Source organism: Echiichthys vipera, assembly GCF_963691815.1.
Source record: "Echiichthys vipera genome assembly, chromosome: 18".
Lineage (NCBI taxonomy): Eukaryota > Metazoa > Chordata > Actinopteri > Perciformes > Trachinidae > Echiichthys > Echiichthys vipera.
In genome coordinates this window covers 8,627,673-8,646,401 of record NC_139843.1, presented here as the reverse complement: position 1 = coordinate 8,646,401, position 18,729 = coordinate 8,627,673, and the positions used below count along the sequence as shown (strand labels likewise).

Below are 18,729 nucleotides of genomic sequence, written 5' to 3'. Positions count from 1 at the left end.
TTTACAGTGCTCAAAAAACACCATATATATATATATATATATATATATATATATATATATATACTGTATATATATACAGTATAAACAAAACAAATAATAATAGTGAAATCCTGTAGGGTACAACGTATTTAAACATCATTGTATAAAAAGAAGGGGCATCATTAATGGACAAAGGAAATTATTATAAGCTTAAAGTGCTTATAATAAAGATTAAAAGACAATAAAACAAGATGACATCACAAGAAGACATGTCTATAAAAATGAGTTGTAACAAGTGATTTAAAGAAGTTACTGATTTAGCAAGCCTTATCTCCGCGTGCAGGTCGCTCCAAAGCTGAGGCGCTCTGACGGAGTAGGCATGGTCACATCTGGTATATATACTGGTCTTCTCATATATTCTTAAAACGTGTTTGTCTCCGGACAGCATGAAACATGTCCAAAACGCTCTGACATTAAAGAACAATTAAAACTTGCCCAATCGAAAACAATTCCCTGAATACCTCTCTCCGTCCAGCTCTTGTAGATGCCACAGTTAAATGGCCAACCCTTACTTCATCTACTTACTGGCAGATTACAGCCAGTCCAAACCAGTTGATGGAAACGCATCTAGTTAGACTTTGTTTTGTCGACATTTCAAAAAATTGCTTGACAATTGAATGGAAAAACAGTAAGTAAGCTCACTTCCATGGAGACCATACACTCATCAGAACTTTCTTTGTCAGGAGCAGAAGAATTACATTCCAACTTTGAATGGATCTGTTCAAACTGCACTTTCCCTCACAGCATGCCAGTGTTTATCTCAAGACAGACATTGGGCGGATTTGTTATATGCGACTCTCTGCATGCATCCCCTGTCTCTTTAGTTTTTGTTGCCTTGCGTTTCCATAGAGTGATGCTCGTCATGTATTATCAACTCTGAGAGTTTCATCCCAAGGCCATTCACCTTCTGTCCTTGCAGCTCTTTTCTTAGTGTGGGCAGAAGATCCCCCCCCCCCCCCCTCTCAAGAGTTTGTTTGCCTGATCTCATCTCAGCTTTTTATCCATCTGTCATGGGCTAGTTAGTTGTTGTGCAGGAGAAGATTGTTTATCATCTGGGAATGCACATTTTCCTCTTAGGCTTAATTGGATTCGTGGCTTACCATTGTGGTGTTCAATGAACAAAATAAGGAGGGAGGGAAATGTCACTCCACTCTAACCTTGATCATGTTAGAGTGGAGCTGTATTATATGCCTGGTTGGAGGTTTTCAGAGCCATAGCCCATCCTCACTCTCACAGGGAAACCCCTAGTTCTGCTTTAAGCCATAGGTACCATGGTAATGAGCTGAAGCAGCTGGTGCTACTGTGTGCATCCAAGTCTGATTCATGAAGGGAATTCAGTAACTAGTAAGAGTCGAGAGGTGTTAACTGGCATTTTGGGTGAATGTTAAAAACCCATTCATCAAATTGAGGCTCTCGTAAAGATGTCAGAAAAAAAAAAGTTTAATCATTTCAAAATCTCTTAAACCTTTTATGGAAACCCACCTGAGGCCATTTCATTTCAGATAGCAACTGAGATGGAACCACAAAAGTAAAAGTGAGATTTCTTGTAATAGTTCTGCACCATCTTCTTCTAAATAGTGCACTTCTCAGTATTACAATCCTGTTTATGTAGCTCTTTTGTTATTATGTTGTTTCTCATTAGTTGTATTTCCCTGTTGATTCAAAATGGTTTCTTCTTGTTTATTGGATCATTCATTATTATTCTTTTTTTTCATTCAAATATTTTCTCGTCATCAGATTTTCCGTTATGAGGTCTTTTCTAGTCATTGATTTTGTAATTCAACAATTTTCAGCTGGTAATCAACTAATTTATAACAGGATAGCTATCATATAGAGCTCAACAGTGACCGCCCATTTTTTGAACAGCTCTGCTTCCAGAACTTTTTGTCCCCATTCATTTACTCCATTGATATTTCAGGAAATCATTATGTAAAGAGTTATAAGCGTTGAACCAAATAACCAAACTGTGAGATGAATTGGGACCATAAAACATTTGATACAAGGCTATCAGTGCCCTTACATGCAGTTTAAAAACCTGACTATAATCGGTTTAAGGGCATACCACGGTTTCTCAAACACCATGTAAACACCATACACCGAGTTCTCATACCCGGGTTAACAGACCTAGAGAACGCCTTCAGTACCCCGATTATCAGCGTTCTCGGGTTACTCATATCTCTGCAGGAAGTCTACCTTTGATGGTTTAGACATTATGGCTAATAATGAAAATCCTGATGCAGAATATGAATCAAATTTTTCTTGTCATTTGATTTCTTGTTGAGCTTTATTGGTGATAATTAAACCCTGAATATAAAGTTCAAAACTTTGCAGCAGGAGCGTCAGTATGATGACATGTGTTATGTTTTATGTAAATTTCCAGATTTCTAATATGATGGAAACTCTTCCATATATTATATCCTGTTCAATTCAATTGATGATGAATATGTGTTGGACTGTTATGGGTAAAGTAAGGAAAATGTGCCTTAGTTAGATAACTGGTTAGTTTGATAAATGAATAAATACTGTTCAAATCTACTGAGTTTAAATAACAATGTCATTTTACATTATATGAAGATGTCTATAACATGGATATCTGTAATTTTCTATTTGATGAAATGGTTCATACGTAAAATAACGATGAGGATATTTCAGAAAACGTGATGTGTATACGTTAAATTTGAAATGCTGTAGTCTCAGTAAGGCACTGTAACAAAAAATGTTTTCCCCCAATATGTCATTCTAGTAATTGTCATCAAAATAAAATAAAAAGATTCTTTAGATCTTAATAATGTTATCATAATCTCATTGTTTGGTCAATTTGGTCTTTGGTCAATTTCAAAAGATTAGGAACTAACAAAACATCAGGACATGCTAAAATATAGAAACTGCAAAAACATTTGTAGCCAATGAAAATGCAGATGTGTTGGACGTACAGCTGACTGCTGACCCTCAGGTTCACTTCTCACTTAACTCCATTTAACATCCCTCCCTTATTTATCCCTCCCTCGCCCTTTATGACACGTGCAAAAGTTTTATTATCCTTGGCTCATCACTTTGCCTCATCTCACCTCTTTACAATAATGACATAAAATACCTTTTGCTTCTTCGCTGACTGACTGCACCTGAACGCTGAACACTTGCAGTCACAACACAGTTTTATGAGACTGGCTTATTTTTTGGGGTTGACAGTCAGCAACACATCTGCTTCACAGCATTGTTATTGCTCTGCCAGCCAACAACAAGCTGCAGGTTTGACACAGTATAAGGCTGGATAATGTTTGTAAAGATCTGACCTTGGAACATCTTTGTGCTTGGCACGTGTTTTAGATTTGAACCCAGAGTTAATGGCATTTGTGTAATGGATAGAACACCCCTGGGAGGTGAGGTCTTCTATATGTGGGGTTGGAAAAGGCTTTGCTGCTTTCCTTTTATTGGAATCTGCTCAGTTAGGTGCTTGTGTAAGCAAACTGTTTCTCAAATGGATAAACCAGTGGCATTGGACAAGTCACTGGAGTGACTCTCCTTTATTGATTTCATTATCTCAAAGCCAAGCCCTCAGGGGACTCCTATTTGATGTCCTTGTCCCCCTGCATGTATGTTAAACACAGCTCTGTCCTTAAAGGAATATTCACAGCCTTTCCTCCATCACGAGAAGACATATTGTAAATATAACTTGTGCTTCTTCTATTTTAGACAAAGCATGCATATCATTCTGCCAATCATCGTTTTATGCATTCCTAAACCAGAAAGCCCAAAATAAAAGTGTAGACAAAAGGGATGGATGTAGAGTAACAACAGTGTCCCCAGTCGTAGCCCTCGTTTCGTGTTACCTCCTCACAATCAGCCTAGTGGCTAATAAAAAACACTACACGTTAGGGCTGAACGATTTGGAATAAATATACTATCACGATGATTTTCACTGATATTGCAATTTCGATATGATTTAGAATATTGGAGGAAATTATCATTTTTGCATCATTAATCTAATGTTCATTGACAAATATATTAAAATGACTATGGTGTGATTTTCTGCTCTCTGCAAAACAAAGATTCTGAAGGCTGAAAGAGTCTGTAACCGTCTCTAAACCATCTCTGAGACAAATAAAGTACGCCCTGTGACTTGGATATTACACTAGTCCATATTACGATTTCAATAAAATTCCAATGAATTTTTCAGCGTTTCCACTCATTACATGTGGACAAGAAGTGACAAATTAATGCAATGATGTATTGCATCATTATTCCATTACTGGTGCTTGATTTGATTAATTATGTTATTATGTCCAATCCCCTTGAAAAACATTTTATTGGACATCCACCCCCCTCACACTGCTGTCACAGTACTGGCCATACTGCTAATTGCTTCTGTATGTGTTTTATGGAAAGGATACCTACTGATAATCTTCCATTTTAGTAGGCTCACTGTTGCCACTCCAATCAGTGAGCATCTGAGTGCATTCATCCATGCGGAGTACAATAGAGTATTGAGTGTCATAGCTGTATGGAACAGAATAACTAGATGCTGAAGAGAGCGGTCAGTTTATTGAAACGTAGCTTAGGTCTCTCAGCAATCACGTGTTGGTGTGTGTGTGTCCAAGCGGGAAGCAAAGCTGAAAATGTGCACAGATACGTCACAGAGAGTCTGTCACCATCTGCTGCAGGCGTTTTTTTTTTTTTTTATAAAAATGTATTTACAAAGACGTTAATCCAAAATAAGCATCTAGAGTATTAAGGCAAGTGCAAGTGTGATTTTGTGCAATTTCTATAAGGGGAGTATAGATGGGGTTACAGATAGGTTAAACATGATAGAAATATCAACTTTCAAATTTTGTATCACCAACTCTGTGCGGGGCATCTGCAACCACAATATTTAAAGCTGACCTTTATTCTTCCTATTATTATTTGTTATTGGAACATCGTACATCAACACATTATTGACTTACACAATCCCCCTCATGTTGCAGTCCATCCACGATGTTCGGTAACATCCATTATCTTTCCAGGGAAAGATGTATGCTTGACATTGGACACTCAGAGCTTTCTTTTGGGAGAAAGTGGCCTTGGCTCAATGGGGTGTCCTGTGTAAATTAAGGTGTCTGTTCGAGGAAGTATAATGCTTTGATGTATTAGAGTGTGAAAGTGCTTTCTCAAGCTTGTCTAACTTGAATCCTGTCTGAATGAATGGCATAACAGGTCACTTTCATGGCTGGTTGCCCAGGGTTTTTGTAGTTATTATTTATCCCAATGTATTCTGAAGTTTTTATCTGGACGTCACAATGCATTACGCAAAATGCTTCTGAAGAAGAAAATGAAGTGTGAATGGTTTCAGCTGGCCTTGAACACGTCCTCCATTCTTTCCCATTGCCTGACCCGCCTGCCTGACACCTTGTTGGCCTGATGTTGGAGCCAAGTGTGCTCGCTGTTGAATCCTGCAGCACTGGCCAAGTACCTTGCTTGTGTCAGCTCTGCCTCCCTTTGACAGGCCAGTGTAAAAAGTGCTCAGGTGCTGCTGCCTTTCCAGCCTCTCTATTGTGTGTGTGTGTGTGTGTGTGTGTGTGTGTGTGTGTGTGTGTGTGTGTGTGTGTGTGTGTGTGTGTGTGTGTGTGTGTGTGTGTGTGTGTGTGTGTGTGTGTGTGTGTGTGTGTGTGTGTGTGTGTGTGTGTGTGTGTGTGTGTGTGTGTGTGTGTGTGTGTGTGTGTGTGTGTGTGTGTGTGTGTGTGTGTGTGTGTGTGTGTGTGTGTGTGTCAAAATTCACTGTTGTAGTAAAAGACAGGTTTGTGTATTCAACAACAGGAGAGACTTGTGCTCTAACATTTTTAAGGTTGATCCACTGATCATGCCTTTGTAGATATTTTTTTTATATGGTACGTTCTCCTCAGAAAATCACCACAGTGGATTTGTTTTTAATCTTAGCTCCATCAATACTTTCTCTAAGTGAGGAGGCAAATTGAAAAGAATACAAATTGAGACGTCACCGATTGCTGTTTGCTGCCTCTCTAACCCATCGTTGTGTACTCAATGCTTCTCACACTCAAAGCCTCCATAACATGTATTTGCATAGGAGGGTCTTCATCCCTCTCAGACTAAATAGCATAGTGACCATGTGAAGTTTTCTATGTCATTTCCCTTGTAATGGGCCAGCAAATTCATATTTCATCAGGCCTGAAGCTAATAGAGAGAAAGAGGGAGTCGTTTTTATGAGTTTCCTCTCCTCCAGAGACTGGGTGAAGCTGTCAGTCGGCATCTCTCTAGAGACCAAGATGCCATTTCCCCACTGGCTTAATTAAAGTCTTAAAACAATGCTGTGTTTATGGGGCAACTCTTCACTACTAGAGCAAACATCAATTTTTGCTTCTCTGCTGTCAGGCGCTAAAGTGAGATGAATTATCAGAGAGATGTGAGCTACAGAGCAGCGTATGATGGATCTGGCTCTGCCCTCTAATCGCAGCTTTTTCATTTCCACTAAGATTCTGCCTCATTTGCCCCGAAGCTTAAGATGGATATGGAGGCAGGGATTCGGAAATCTGCAGCTTCTGATAGATGTCAATAGTAAAGTTGCCGCTTGTTGTTGTTCAGCTTGAGAAGTTGTTTTGTGAGATAAATACTTGAGATTGATGACAGCTCAAGTGGTGGCCATTAAATTATGGACTTCCGTAAATATCTTGAGCTGTCTTTAGGTGCCTCGTAATCTCCACTGGAATCTCAACGATTCATGTCCTTGTATTTTAGGTCATGAGATTTGTCTTAAATCTTGGATCTGTTTATGACACTAAAAAGGGAACTCTAGTGCTTAGAAAATGGCGATTTCAGACACTTATTATTCATCATTTTGCATCACACTGTAGTCTTTTAGAACTGTAATGTATAGGTCTGTCAGCTCAGGTTGAAAAAATGTATTATGAGAATTTAATCAAAAAGCGTTGTTTTACAGTGTTGTCCTGCCATGCCTTTTTGCATTTCCATTTTGCACCCATCCAACAATTTTATTACTAGAGTATTAGTCCCAAAGACTTGTTAGCATTGATCCAGATTTCTAGTCTCGTTGATTTCTTTTTGTTTGTTTGATGGTCCATCAGCATTTACAAAGAGATAAAAAACTCTTATAGGCATATATGCTGCCCCAGTCCGGTCTGGAAGAATTGCATCCCTGGTACCTTTGGTATCGTAGAAAAATGAGTACTGTCTTTGGCATTGACTCTCATGAGATCTCTAGATCTCTAATATCTTTTAAAAGCTGGCTTGTGCAAGAATGTCCCCAGTTGCAGCTCACAACTTAGGTGGTAGTGCGGGCACCCCACATACCTGCTAAGTCATTGCAGCAGTGACCTTGGAACAACCTTCAGCTGTCCTGTCAAATAACAAACCAAAAAAATAATAGTGACATTTTCTGTCTTTAAGCAGAATTTTCATAAACATTGATTTATTTTAATTAAAATAAATTCAGCCTTCAGGTTAGAATACCATCAAGTCACAACATGCATGAGGCACCACACAATCAAACTTTAGGTCAGATAGGAGTAGTGTCATGATTTCTTAAATGTCCTCTTTGTTTCTGTTTCTTGTGGCTTTTTTGTTTCCTTCACCAAGGACATCATGTTTTCAGCTTGGTTTGTCTGTTTTTTGGTTTGGTTTTTCTCATCAGGATTATGAAAAACTACTGGCCTGATTTTCATGAAACTTGGTTGAAGGGTGTAGCACATGGGCCAAGGAAAAACCCCTTACGTACATTTTGGAGCAGATCTGAATCACAGGGCTGATAGACAAATTATTGATCTCTGTTGTCGTTAGATACAACACCTCAATCTAGCGCCTTTGTTATTTTCCTATTAGGACCTAATGATCATGCACATGAACACATCAAAGTCAGAAGAACAACTTCCAAATTTAGGAAAAGGGACCATCCCAGAAGTATGTAAATGCACCGTTGGCCTTAGTGTTTTTGTATTTAGTTGTTATTGTTAGGCAGGCAGCTGAAATAGTATTTTCTGGTACTGTCCCTCTGCTACCCCTCCCTGCAACTCCTCAGTGTGTCTCATTCTTCCGTCGCCCACTCCAAAATTGGAATTGATAGGCCCGCTAGTGACTAGTGAGGGGAGATTTCTTTTTTCCTTCTCCGAACCACTCTTTTTTCTCGACTGCCTTATTTGATTTCCTACCATACTTTCTCTCTGCTTGAAAAAACTAAAATGAATGAAAGCGTTGTCATGGTAACACCACCAGGTTTAGCCCAACGATAAAGGTGTGAGAGATGAGCCATGAGGGGACAGGCTGGCCTTTGAGTTCTTCTGGTTGGCTCCGAACACCATTGGTCACTGATAGACCTGCAGAGTCAGCTGTATGACAGCGAAGGCTATCACAACGCACTACTCTGCACTTATCAACTTAGAGCTTAGACCTCCGAGCAGCATACCTGAGCTTTTCCATTTACCGCCATGCCCCACGTCTCTATTTCTCACATTAGCTCTTAACAGCTGGTGTGGCATGTGTTCTTGTTCCGCATTTAGATCTTAATCGCTGCACAGTGAAAGGTCTCTGAATACCTTCTCTGGGAGAGATTCTCCGTCTCCTTCACTCTGTATAGCTGGGAATATGGAAGCTACATCCTCGACCCTGACTTGTATTTAATTTGCCATCAGGATATGCCAGCTGATCCTTCTGCCTCCAGCAGCAATTGCATTAGTTTGGAAGCTTAATATTAATTCATAAGCAACACATTAAACCATGCAATCAATAGTGACATTGGCGTATGGATGCCTGTGATGTTGGCGTTATTGATTGAAGTTGGGAGTAAACTGAAGGGGCTCAGGCTACGGTAAGCAGCGCTGGAGCCTTATGGCAAGTCCCACACTGAGGCTTACAGCATTTAATGTTCGTTCTGAAGGCTCTTTCTCTTGGGGATTCATTCACAGCTGAAGAGAAAGAAAGAATGAACTAGCGTGGGATACCCTCCAGCTGATCTAGTCTGTGAGTTGCTGCAACAGGCACCGATGACTTCTAAAGACTACTGCCTGCTTTGAAGCCCCTGCTCCTTTTATTTATAAAGTGACTCCCAATGTGAGGGGAATTGCAGCAGCCAGTGCCCTTCCCCTCATGCAAGTTAGACTCCTGCATCTGGGAAATTAGAGTGTGAATGAAGAAAGATGGTTTCAACCTCCTTAAACAAGTCTTTGAACAATGCTGCTTTTTCAGAAAACTATATGTTAAATCTTCCCCAACAACATCAATGCCACTAACTTCCCTTTGACTCAATACCAGAGGTTATCCAATATACTTGTTAATTAAGTAATGCTGTGTATTGTTCTCCAGTAAAGAGAATAAGATGTTACAGAAGTGTGACAGAAGTATCCTTTTACGCACTTAATACATTTTCTAGTTTCAAAAGAGGTTCTTTGTAATTTTTCTATCTTTAATGTTCAAGAACTGAGGCTTACATGCCCTCTCAGATGAAAGAGCCTTGCCCTTTGTGCTTTAAAAAACATTTCCATATTAATATGAGTCACACTGGTTTCTGTGAAGCATTACTGAGGAGGAGAGGGAAGTGAAGCTATTATCAGCTCCACGTAGCATAAAAAAAGAAAAAAGTTAAATTAAAGGGGACTGTATAAAGACAATTACCTTAATGATGGTTTTGGTGTCTTTTGCATGGTTTTCATATTGTTGTGGTAATTGCCATACATATTAGCAATAATAATTAACCGTTGTGTGCTATACTAGAAAAAGCTAAGCAAGCAATAACAATGAGAACACCGGCAAAAACAAAATTGTTTAGAGGTGAGGGAATAGTGTGTGAGTGTTTAACATCATTTCTGCTCTGCTGTGTTTTGGTGGGTCAGGCTTAATTACAGCTCAAGGAGAGGTTCTCCAGCGAAACAGAATGCCTTGTGAGGATTAACTACCGTGAAGCAGCTGAGTTATATCCGTCGCATACGGGATGCATTAACAGAGTCCTCACTTTACTGAGGAAGTCCCTGTCCAGATTAAAGTCCCAGCCTGGGGTTTGTTCAGGTGATCAGTTATGGGATAATACTTTCTTGTGGAAAATGGGTTCACATTATTGGAACCAAATCTGAAAGTTTGCCCACTTTGTTCAAATTAATTTACTTTACAGATAACAATAGGGATGTCACAATACCAGAAATGTAGTAGACGACACTAATACATAGGAAATGCCACAATTGTTGCCATATTTGATGCAAAACTAAAAGACAAAAACGACGTATGTAGTTGGTTACACAGCAATACCAGGTGTTTCAAATGTAAATAATGGTAACTTGTATTTCAGGATAGATACGTTGTTAATGTAATCTTAACATGAATTGAAACTCGCTCACCTTGAATTCTTTATAATAAATCTGGATGCATGTGTTTGAGGTGCTCTGCTAATTTTTTCAACACTTTGGAAGTGTTTCCTTCTCGTCCCTGAAATGTTCCCTGACACTGTTTACATTCTGTTTTTTGCAAATGTATTATTAATCCCTGATGAACTGCCTCAAATACAAAGTACTTCGCTTGCGTTACACAATGTGGTTCTTGTGTGCTGATAGTTGTTCCTGTTCTTCCATTTGCGTTTACCAAGAGATAAAAACACTAATAGGCATATATGCTGCCCCAGTCAGGTCTGGAAGGATTGCATCCCTGGTACCTTTGGTATTGTAGGGAAATGAGTACTGTCACTTTTTTTTTTAGAATTTTGCCATTGAAAATTGTAAAAGCTGGCTTGTGCATCGATTCTTGTATAAAGATGCTTTCAGTCAAGGATTGAAAAAGCTGGGGTGCCCACCAACTCACGTGGTAGTACGGGCACCCCACACACAGAGGCTAAGTCATCGCTGCAGTGACCTTGGATCAACATTCAGCTGTCCTGTCAAATAACAAGCCAAAAAAGAATCTACAAAACAACTACAAAAGAATGAAAAAGCTCAGATAAATAGAGTTAAAAGAGCTAAACCATTGGAAAATGTTCCTCTTGGCCTTATTTTTTCTTCCTTTTGAAATATCACTTTCTCGTACGTCATTGCTTTTGTTAGTTCTAGTTAAAGACGTGTGTAGGTGGAAAGAATTCAGTCTCAATCCTGTAATGTGATGCTTGTGTCAGTAGTTTTGTCAGAGTTGAAGATAGATAGTGACCTGCAACACGTGTGCATCTTAATGCTTATCAGGTCTTCGACTGATTAATCTGCATGTGCTTTCATGCATTCTGTGACAACGCAGATTTAATTACTTTCTATTATCTTTGGTGCATTTTCTTTCATCAGCTAGTTGAGGTAAAACTGTGTTGGAGTATTCAAATTATAATAATGTACGTTCTTATTCTTTAAAAGTATTAATGCAAATGATATAACGTATTGTTATGATTTATTTTACATAGATTTTTTGTTCAGCGAATACACTTAAAAACATCTCTTTCTGCTTTTCTTTGTATGAGTTTAAATCCTGTGCTTGATTCATGCCTCACACATGTCAACTTTATGTTAAATGGACTTATACTTATAAAGCGCCTTTCTAGTCTTCTGACCACTCAAGGCTCTTTTACACTACTTGTCATAGTCATCCATTCACGCAGACATTAATCAATTGATGGCAGAGGCTACCTGCCCATCATCCACATCCACATTCACAGTGCACAGAACAGGGAGCAATTTGGGGTGCAGTAACTTGCCCAAGGACACTTCGACATGTGGACCAGAGGAGTAAGGGATCGAACCCCAGATCTTCTGAATAGAGCATTATCCGCTACCTTTCAGCCACGGCCGCCCCTCTGTGCCACCCCCCCCCCCCCCCCCATAACAACTTAATCCAGTCATGCAAACAGTCAAGCAGGGCCCCTCCAAAATATGTCAACACATTCCCAGTTTTTTTTTTCCTCTATGTTTCGGCTTTTGTCCAGACGCATCACTGGATGGCAACTGCAACCTCTCTCCACTCAGCTTACCACACATTGGCCTCTCCTTATCTGCTGTCTGCAGCCCATGTATAGCATGCTAACCAGAGCCAGGATACCAGAGTGTAAACTAAAGACAGTACACGAGCTGGGGAGTAGAGGTCAGCAGGTTAATGAGATCAGCCACTGAATGAGGGTGCCTGACTTCAGTATTTACATCCAATCAACCCAGCCAGTCAGTTTTCCATTCAAAATCACAGGCACACAGTCATTCTCCCCAGCTTTCAATGTGAACTTGAATGTGAATTGAATGAGCATCTTTCTCTTCTCCAGGGGAGCTTCGTGGCCAGCATGACTGCCACACTGAGGCAGATGGACGACTATCATTATGCTCATCTGATCAGCACCTTTGGCAAGATAAGGAGTGATGTGGTGGTGAGTACACCTTTCCAGTGCGTCAGCATCTACTAGATGAGAAACTTCAGGCTACATTGTCATCTAATAACTGAAATTGCTAGATAGTGCAGTATCATTTTGGTGTCTCTTTTACAAAGTCAAAAAGTTAGATTAGACCTGTTGGAAAATGTTTTTCCTCCACAATAAAGTATGACATTGTATTTCTGTTAGTCCTTGCTCTCAGGCTGCTACATGCACAGCTTGCTCTTGATGATAGTAACTCCTAAGGGAAGCAGATCACTCACTGCAGCCAACAAGTTGTGGAGGAGGGATGAATCTCATTGATGTTATGGATTTCAGCTCTGAATAATTTCTCCCTTAAAGCCCTATTTCTCTAGTATCTGCTGCCAGATTAGCATTATGTTACTCCACTCTGTCAAGTGGGGAAATCCCACTGTTTGCTTTTATCCCAACAAACGACTTTTGAGCTCCTCAGGAAGGAAAGGAATCAGATTTATATTACAGGTAAAGCTTTTAATCCAAGTAGACATATATTTTAGCTTTACTTGCAGCACTTACTGCTTTGATTTGGTTTCAAAGGTCCCAAAATATACTCATTTTCAGGTTCATATCTGTATTTTGGGTTTTTACTAGAACATGTTTACATGATGTTAATAATAAACAAACCCCTAACCCAAAAACGCCCAGTCTGCTCTGATTGGTCAGCATTTTCATCTCTGCACCGATGATAAGAAATCAACATTAATAGAGATCTCTGACTTTCATGATTGTACACAGTGCTTATTCGAGGCTGTGAGTCTAGTTCCCATAGCAGAATAAACAATCACTGCAATGAAGCTGGACCTCCCCAAAGATGTATTGTTCCTGAAGCTGGCGAGGGCCATACTCACATTTCAGAACTGGCTGCAGCCCAAAGGACGTTGTTGTTTTGAGTTGTTCTCTAAACACGCCACCACAAACCACAGGGATTCATCCAAAAGTGAAACATCTACAGCCAGAAATAGAGTATCATGCATATTTATGTTTCTGGTATTTAGCTGTGATTCTTAATAGGGAAAAGCTATTGTAATTGTGACAGTTTAAAGAAAAAAATAAGTCAAATTAGAAAAAAGTTGATTACTTTGTAGCCTGTATGATGTTAAAGAGGAAGAATTTAAATTTGTGTTGCCATAGAGAAGCTTGAGTCAAGCATCTATTAGTAGTATAACTAAACCTTGTTATCAAGTTGTCTATGTACCCTTTAATAGCTGATAATTATGTATACGGTTTGCTAACTAAATATCATAGGCATGGTTCTCCCACACGAAGTAAGACAGATGTAATCTCATTGTCCAACAATATATGAGGATGAAGAAGAGTACACTGGATGATCAGTCTCAAGTACCAGCTGCAAAAGGAAAATATATATGTCACCTTGACCTTAAAACTAATCTAAAAGCTGTTTCTGCCTGAAAGCCACACACCCCTAACAGTTCATTTCAGATGGCTCTTATCTCTGAGGTGGAAGAATAACAGTTCCTATTTTGGAAACTTTCTCTCTCTTGCAGGATTTCCTAATGGAAACGTTTATCATGTTTAAAGATCTCATTGGGAAAAATGTCTACCCCTCAGACTGGGTCATAATGAACATGATGCAAAATAAGTAAGTACAACACACACACACACACACACACACGCAAACACACACATAAAGCATGCTGCTTTAAACTCCCAACACTGTTGTTGCTAAGGAACAGCAGTCAGAAGTGGGTAAGGATATTTTCTAATGTTTTTCTCTCCATGCAAATATCGGCACAAGGCCTCAGCAGTGTGGCAATCAGATGAGCAGTCAGCACAGCCACACACAATCACATGAATTATAGATGCTGGGGTGCATTCTGCCTGCTAATCTCCAAACTTAGTCCCAACATCTCTTTACTTTGTTGCTTGTTTTGCTGTCACGGCCTTCTGTTTTATTAATGTGAACCTTGCCTGATTCCATTTTTGTTGGAAATATAAAAAGAGATGAAATGTGCTTTGCAGTTTAGGAGTTTAGTCAAGAGCTGTGCTTTCATGCACTTGTCAGCTGAATTTAGGGCTAGAAAAGTATTTAAAGGCGCTGTTGTGTTTTGTTTTTTTGTTACTTCCATTTGTATCCTTTCAGAAGAGACATGTAGCAGAATGTGTTGCAGTGCTCTTTTATGCAGTGGCGCAGCAATGGCTGTCAGATGAAAACCTTTGAAGAAAATTCCTTCTTCCCCAGTAGCATTAATTGATTGTTGAAAACTGCTAGATGTGCTTTGAACAGTTGTGAAAGATCCATGGACATGAAGTACCGATTGAACATTGCACTGCATACAGCATCGATGCAGAACCAGAGATTTTCTTTTGGTGGTGTAGTGGTTAGCACTGTCGCCTCACAGCGAGAAGGTTCCAGGTTCGTGTCCCGACTGGGGCCTTTCTGTGTGGAGTTTGCATGTCCTCTCCGTGTCTGCGTGGGTTCTCTCCGGTTTCTCCGGTTTCCTCCCACAATCCAAAAGACATGCATGTGTTAGGTTCATTGATGACTCTAAAATTGCCCGTAGGTGTGAATGGTTGTCTGTCTCTGTTTGTCTCTATGTGCCCTGTGATAGACTGGCGTCCTGTCCAGGTTGTACCCCGCCTCACACCCGATGTCAGCTGGGATCGGTTCCAACCCCCCGCGACCCCAACAGGGACAAGCGGTTGAAGATGAATGAATGAATTAATGAATATTCTTCTTTCTTTAAAACACGGTGCCTACATTACCCACAATGCAACTAACTGCCGACAGTTCAATCAACGTTTCTGGTGTATTGTGTTAGTAGCAGATGAAGCCTCGAGGCGGCTACAGAGATCTAGTAACATCACTTCTTTCTAACTACACAGACCGTTTTTTTTTTAATTTTTTAAAACTTTTTTAGTCTTCAGCTCCAACTGATGCTGTCTAAAGTGAAAGCCCTTAAGACAACTTATCAGATTCCACACAGTTCCCTTTGGAGCCACACAATACTTTATACAACTTTTTTACATATGCACTAACCCTCCCCCAAGACCTGTAAAGAACTGTAGACTTTAATCGATGGATTTCCCTTTAATGGACCATGCATCAGATAACACCACCATTAAAATAACAAGGCTTTTCATATAACGTAGTACTTGGAGCTGCATCGGTTGAGCTTCAAAGTAGCCATTACGGCACGTGCAGAGCTTGACTCCCTGCCCATTCCTTCCAAAACCATTGTCACCATCTAGGATATTTGACCAGAGATAGCATTGCTACTCAATTTTGGTTCAATTGCTTTCATCAGTCCATTTGATTGTACAAGCCAGTTTCCTTTTGGAATTCACACCATCCACTAACCAAAAGCATCATCAGCCACCTGGGTTACAATGCATAAGACATCAGCGAACCTTGGGGATGGTGCTCCACCTGTGCCCCACTGGTGTGCAAGTCACATCTGTTCTGCTCTGCTCTAGACTGAGCTTCAGTGTTGGGGTGTAAAAACATGCAGTCCTGACCCTCATAAGCCACACACAGCACATCAACAACACATGCTCCGACATCAATGCACTGAGCTAACAAGCTCGCTCAAACAGTCCAAACCCACTGTGCTCCTGTACTTTCTAAACTATACGTTTAATTCTGCATTCTAGTAAGCACATTGAGCCACTTGCTGGTGTTAAATCATTGTTCAACTCAATGAAAAATAAGCCTGTCAGAGTCTGACTGATCTGGTCTTTATACTTGAGCCTGTTTGAATACTGCAGTTGTCGGCTTTGTGACCAATTAGAAAACTATTCCATGTTTCGCCATCCGTCAGCATGCGTTTGATGGGTTGTTTCCCGCTCCCCACAGTGAGAACCCAAGGTGACACATTCATTCTTCCCATGAGATAGTTATACATGTTTTGCATTAACTAAGGACACACTGTGGAAACTGTGTGTGTATGGCTCACTCTTTTGCTGTGCACCCTTTGATTGCCAGAGCACCAGAGACTGATTGAATTCACAGCAGTATCTGCAAACTTGAAAGTGTCACACCTCAGAGGCTTTAGCATTAATCTAGGACCACTACTTCCATCCTAAATTACATTTACACTTTCAAAGCTGTGTTCATTTCTGTTTTTAGAATTAGACGTTAGACTTCTATAGAAGTCAAATATTTCCTCCCCCAGCTTTGGTCACCACCAACTCCTGAGAAAAATATGTGGTTCTTTAGCTTCAGATGTTCGACTGTAACCACCAGCTAGTTGTTAACTCCGTCCGTCCCATTAGTGCTGGGCAGGTAGTGGACAGAGCGTTTATCAGCGCTTGTTTGCAGAAAACAGCTGCACTTCCTGATGCTGCTGGAAAAAGGACTAATGAGAGCTGTAAGACCGAACCATGCAGTAGATGTGCCATAAATCCAGAACATTTAGCTAAACAATGTTTAGTTGTAGTAAGTTGACTGATATTTCTCTGTAGGTTCACCACTGCAAGTAATTTGATCTATTGTTAATACAAAAATTGGGTTAGTAGACCTTTAAAATAATTGCATGTTGCTTTTTTTTTACTTGTGCTTTAAAACGTTTTTACCGTTTTAGTAGTGTCATAACTCATTACAACATTTGGAATCCTCCTGAAGCATATTTATATCCCTCAGTCCTCCCTCAGCACCCTGTTTCCGGGCAATCCACGCATGCCACATTGTGCACACAGATAGCCACCCACGGCACCAGCACCAGCACGGTTCTTTCATGTCCACACATTATGATAGCACCACTAATGATATGGGCATCAGCAGTCGTTTCCTCCCACTCATTCCTCTCCACCCATCACCTCTTACTTCCCCTAGGTTGTAAACTGATTTATGGGCTCTAATTGCCCCAGGGACGGCAGCATCAGACTGGTTAGTTATTGACTGCCATTTTCCCATACCAACTGACCATGGCTTAGTGCCAGCTATCTGGGAGCTGAGGTGTTGGAGTTTTACATGTTCACCAATGTGAAAAGAAAAACGTTATCTCACTAAGGTTATAACAAACAAAATTGCACAATATTCTCTGCATGCAGACGTCAAGCTTATGTGTATCAGGATCTGAGTATTCTGGCCCTGAAGTTCCACTTGTTGTTCCTGCTCTTGGCTTATCTGGTATCATCCAAGATACTTATATTTTGTTTGCCTTTTGAAGCATTTTAGCCATCTTTTTGCAGATGCACAGTAATAGGAAACAAGAAGATTTGACTTGGATATACTCCTTCTACTAATTAGGCATTTCAAGTGAGTTTCAGACAACTAAAGATCCTCCTTTAAAAGTGGTAGTATTGCAAACACTTCAGGAAAACAGATATCACACTGAATGGGGAAAGTATTCCTGCCTCGTAGAGGTACAAGTGCCCTTTAGGTAAGCCTTGATTCTTGTTAAAGATCACTTACTGAATTAGCACAAGTTGGCATTTGCTTAAGCACTGTAGTTATTGTCAGTTTTCTCCCAGGGATGAAAAAGCTTGCATCACATTTTTACCACACACCAGCTGCTGACTGCTTTGTAATGTAAGCTGAATGTGCTCTGTTACAGACTTGGATTGTAAACTTGCAAACTGTCTCGAGATGTGCTGAATCACAAAGCATAGTCATCATCATCATCATCAATCTGAACAATGGTAATCGGCAATGAGTTTTTCTTTCAGTCCTAAGGTGAAGCATCTGAACAGTTGCTGCAGCAACCACAAGACTTGATTAACAGATTGAATTAAAGGGATGTTGATAATCAATTTAAATAAGTGATATTTAACAAACTGATATGAAGTGTTGAGTCTTTAATTCTCCAGGTCTGAAAGATTAACACTTAACAACTAGAACAAACAAACAAAAGGACAGTTAAAAGATCAAGTAAAATATTGTTTAATAATTATTGCTGAATGGATACATATTTTATTGTATGAAATCAAGCTTTAAACATTGTTATACACTGTGTTATCCAAACAAACTGGGGAGATAAACCAAACTGCTGTTTTTCTTGCAGTCATTGTAATATTTTCCTCTTTGATCGACATGCAAAATAATACATAATGCATCTTTTTTGTGCATATTATGACACGTGATCAAACTCTTAATATATTGGATTTGAGTTATCATCAGATGACCTTCTCGAAATCCATTCGTATCCCCAAATTACGCCAAAAGTTTCCTGCGGAGCTGTTAATTATGTGTAAGAATGGTAGATTGAGAGATGACTGGGGAGTTTTCAGAGAGCCCAGCGTGGTAGATGAAAAGATGAAAGCCCAGACGAGCTGAAGAAGCAGCTCTTTAACTCGATAACCCATGCCATCAGTCCCTCGCAGACTCATTAGAAGAGGGTTTCTGAAGCTGGATGGCTGCCGTTTGGCGTTCTCTCCAAGACTAATCCAGG

The 18,729-nt window shown here is 39.9% G+C and overlaps 1 protein-coding gene across 2 annotated transcripts in view; it reads left to right on the top strand.

Annotated features, from left to right (window-relative positions):
* dock1 (dedicator of cytokinesis 1) overlaps positions 1 to 18,729 on the top strand; it is a 178,449-nt gene that overhangs the window by 107,308 nt on the left and 52,412 nt on the right. For both annotated transcript variants that reach the window (XM_083932897.1, XM_083932896.1), the window contains exons 28-29: positions 12,254 to 12,355; positions 13,885 to 13,979. In XM_083932897.1, coding sequence (XP_083789023.1) covers positions 12,254 to 12,355; positions 13,885 to 13,979 — 197 coding nt within the window. The remainder of the gene's footprint in view (positions 1 to 12,253; positions 12,356 to 13,884; positions 13,980 to 18,729) is intronic.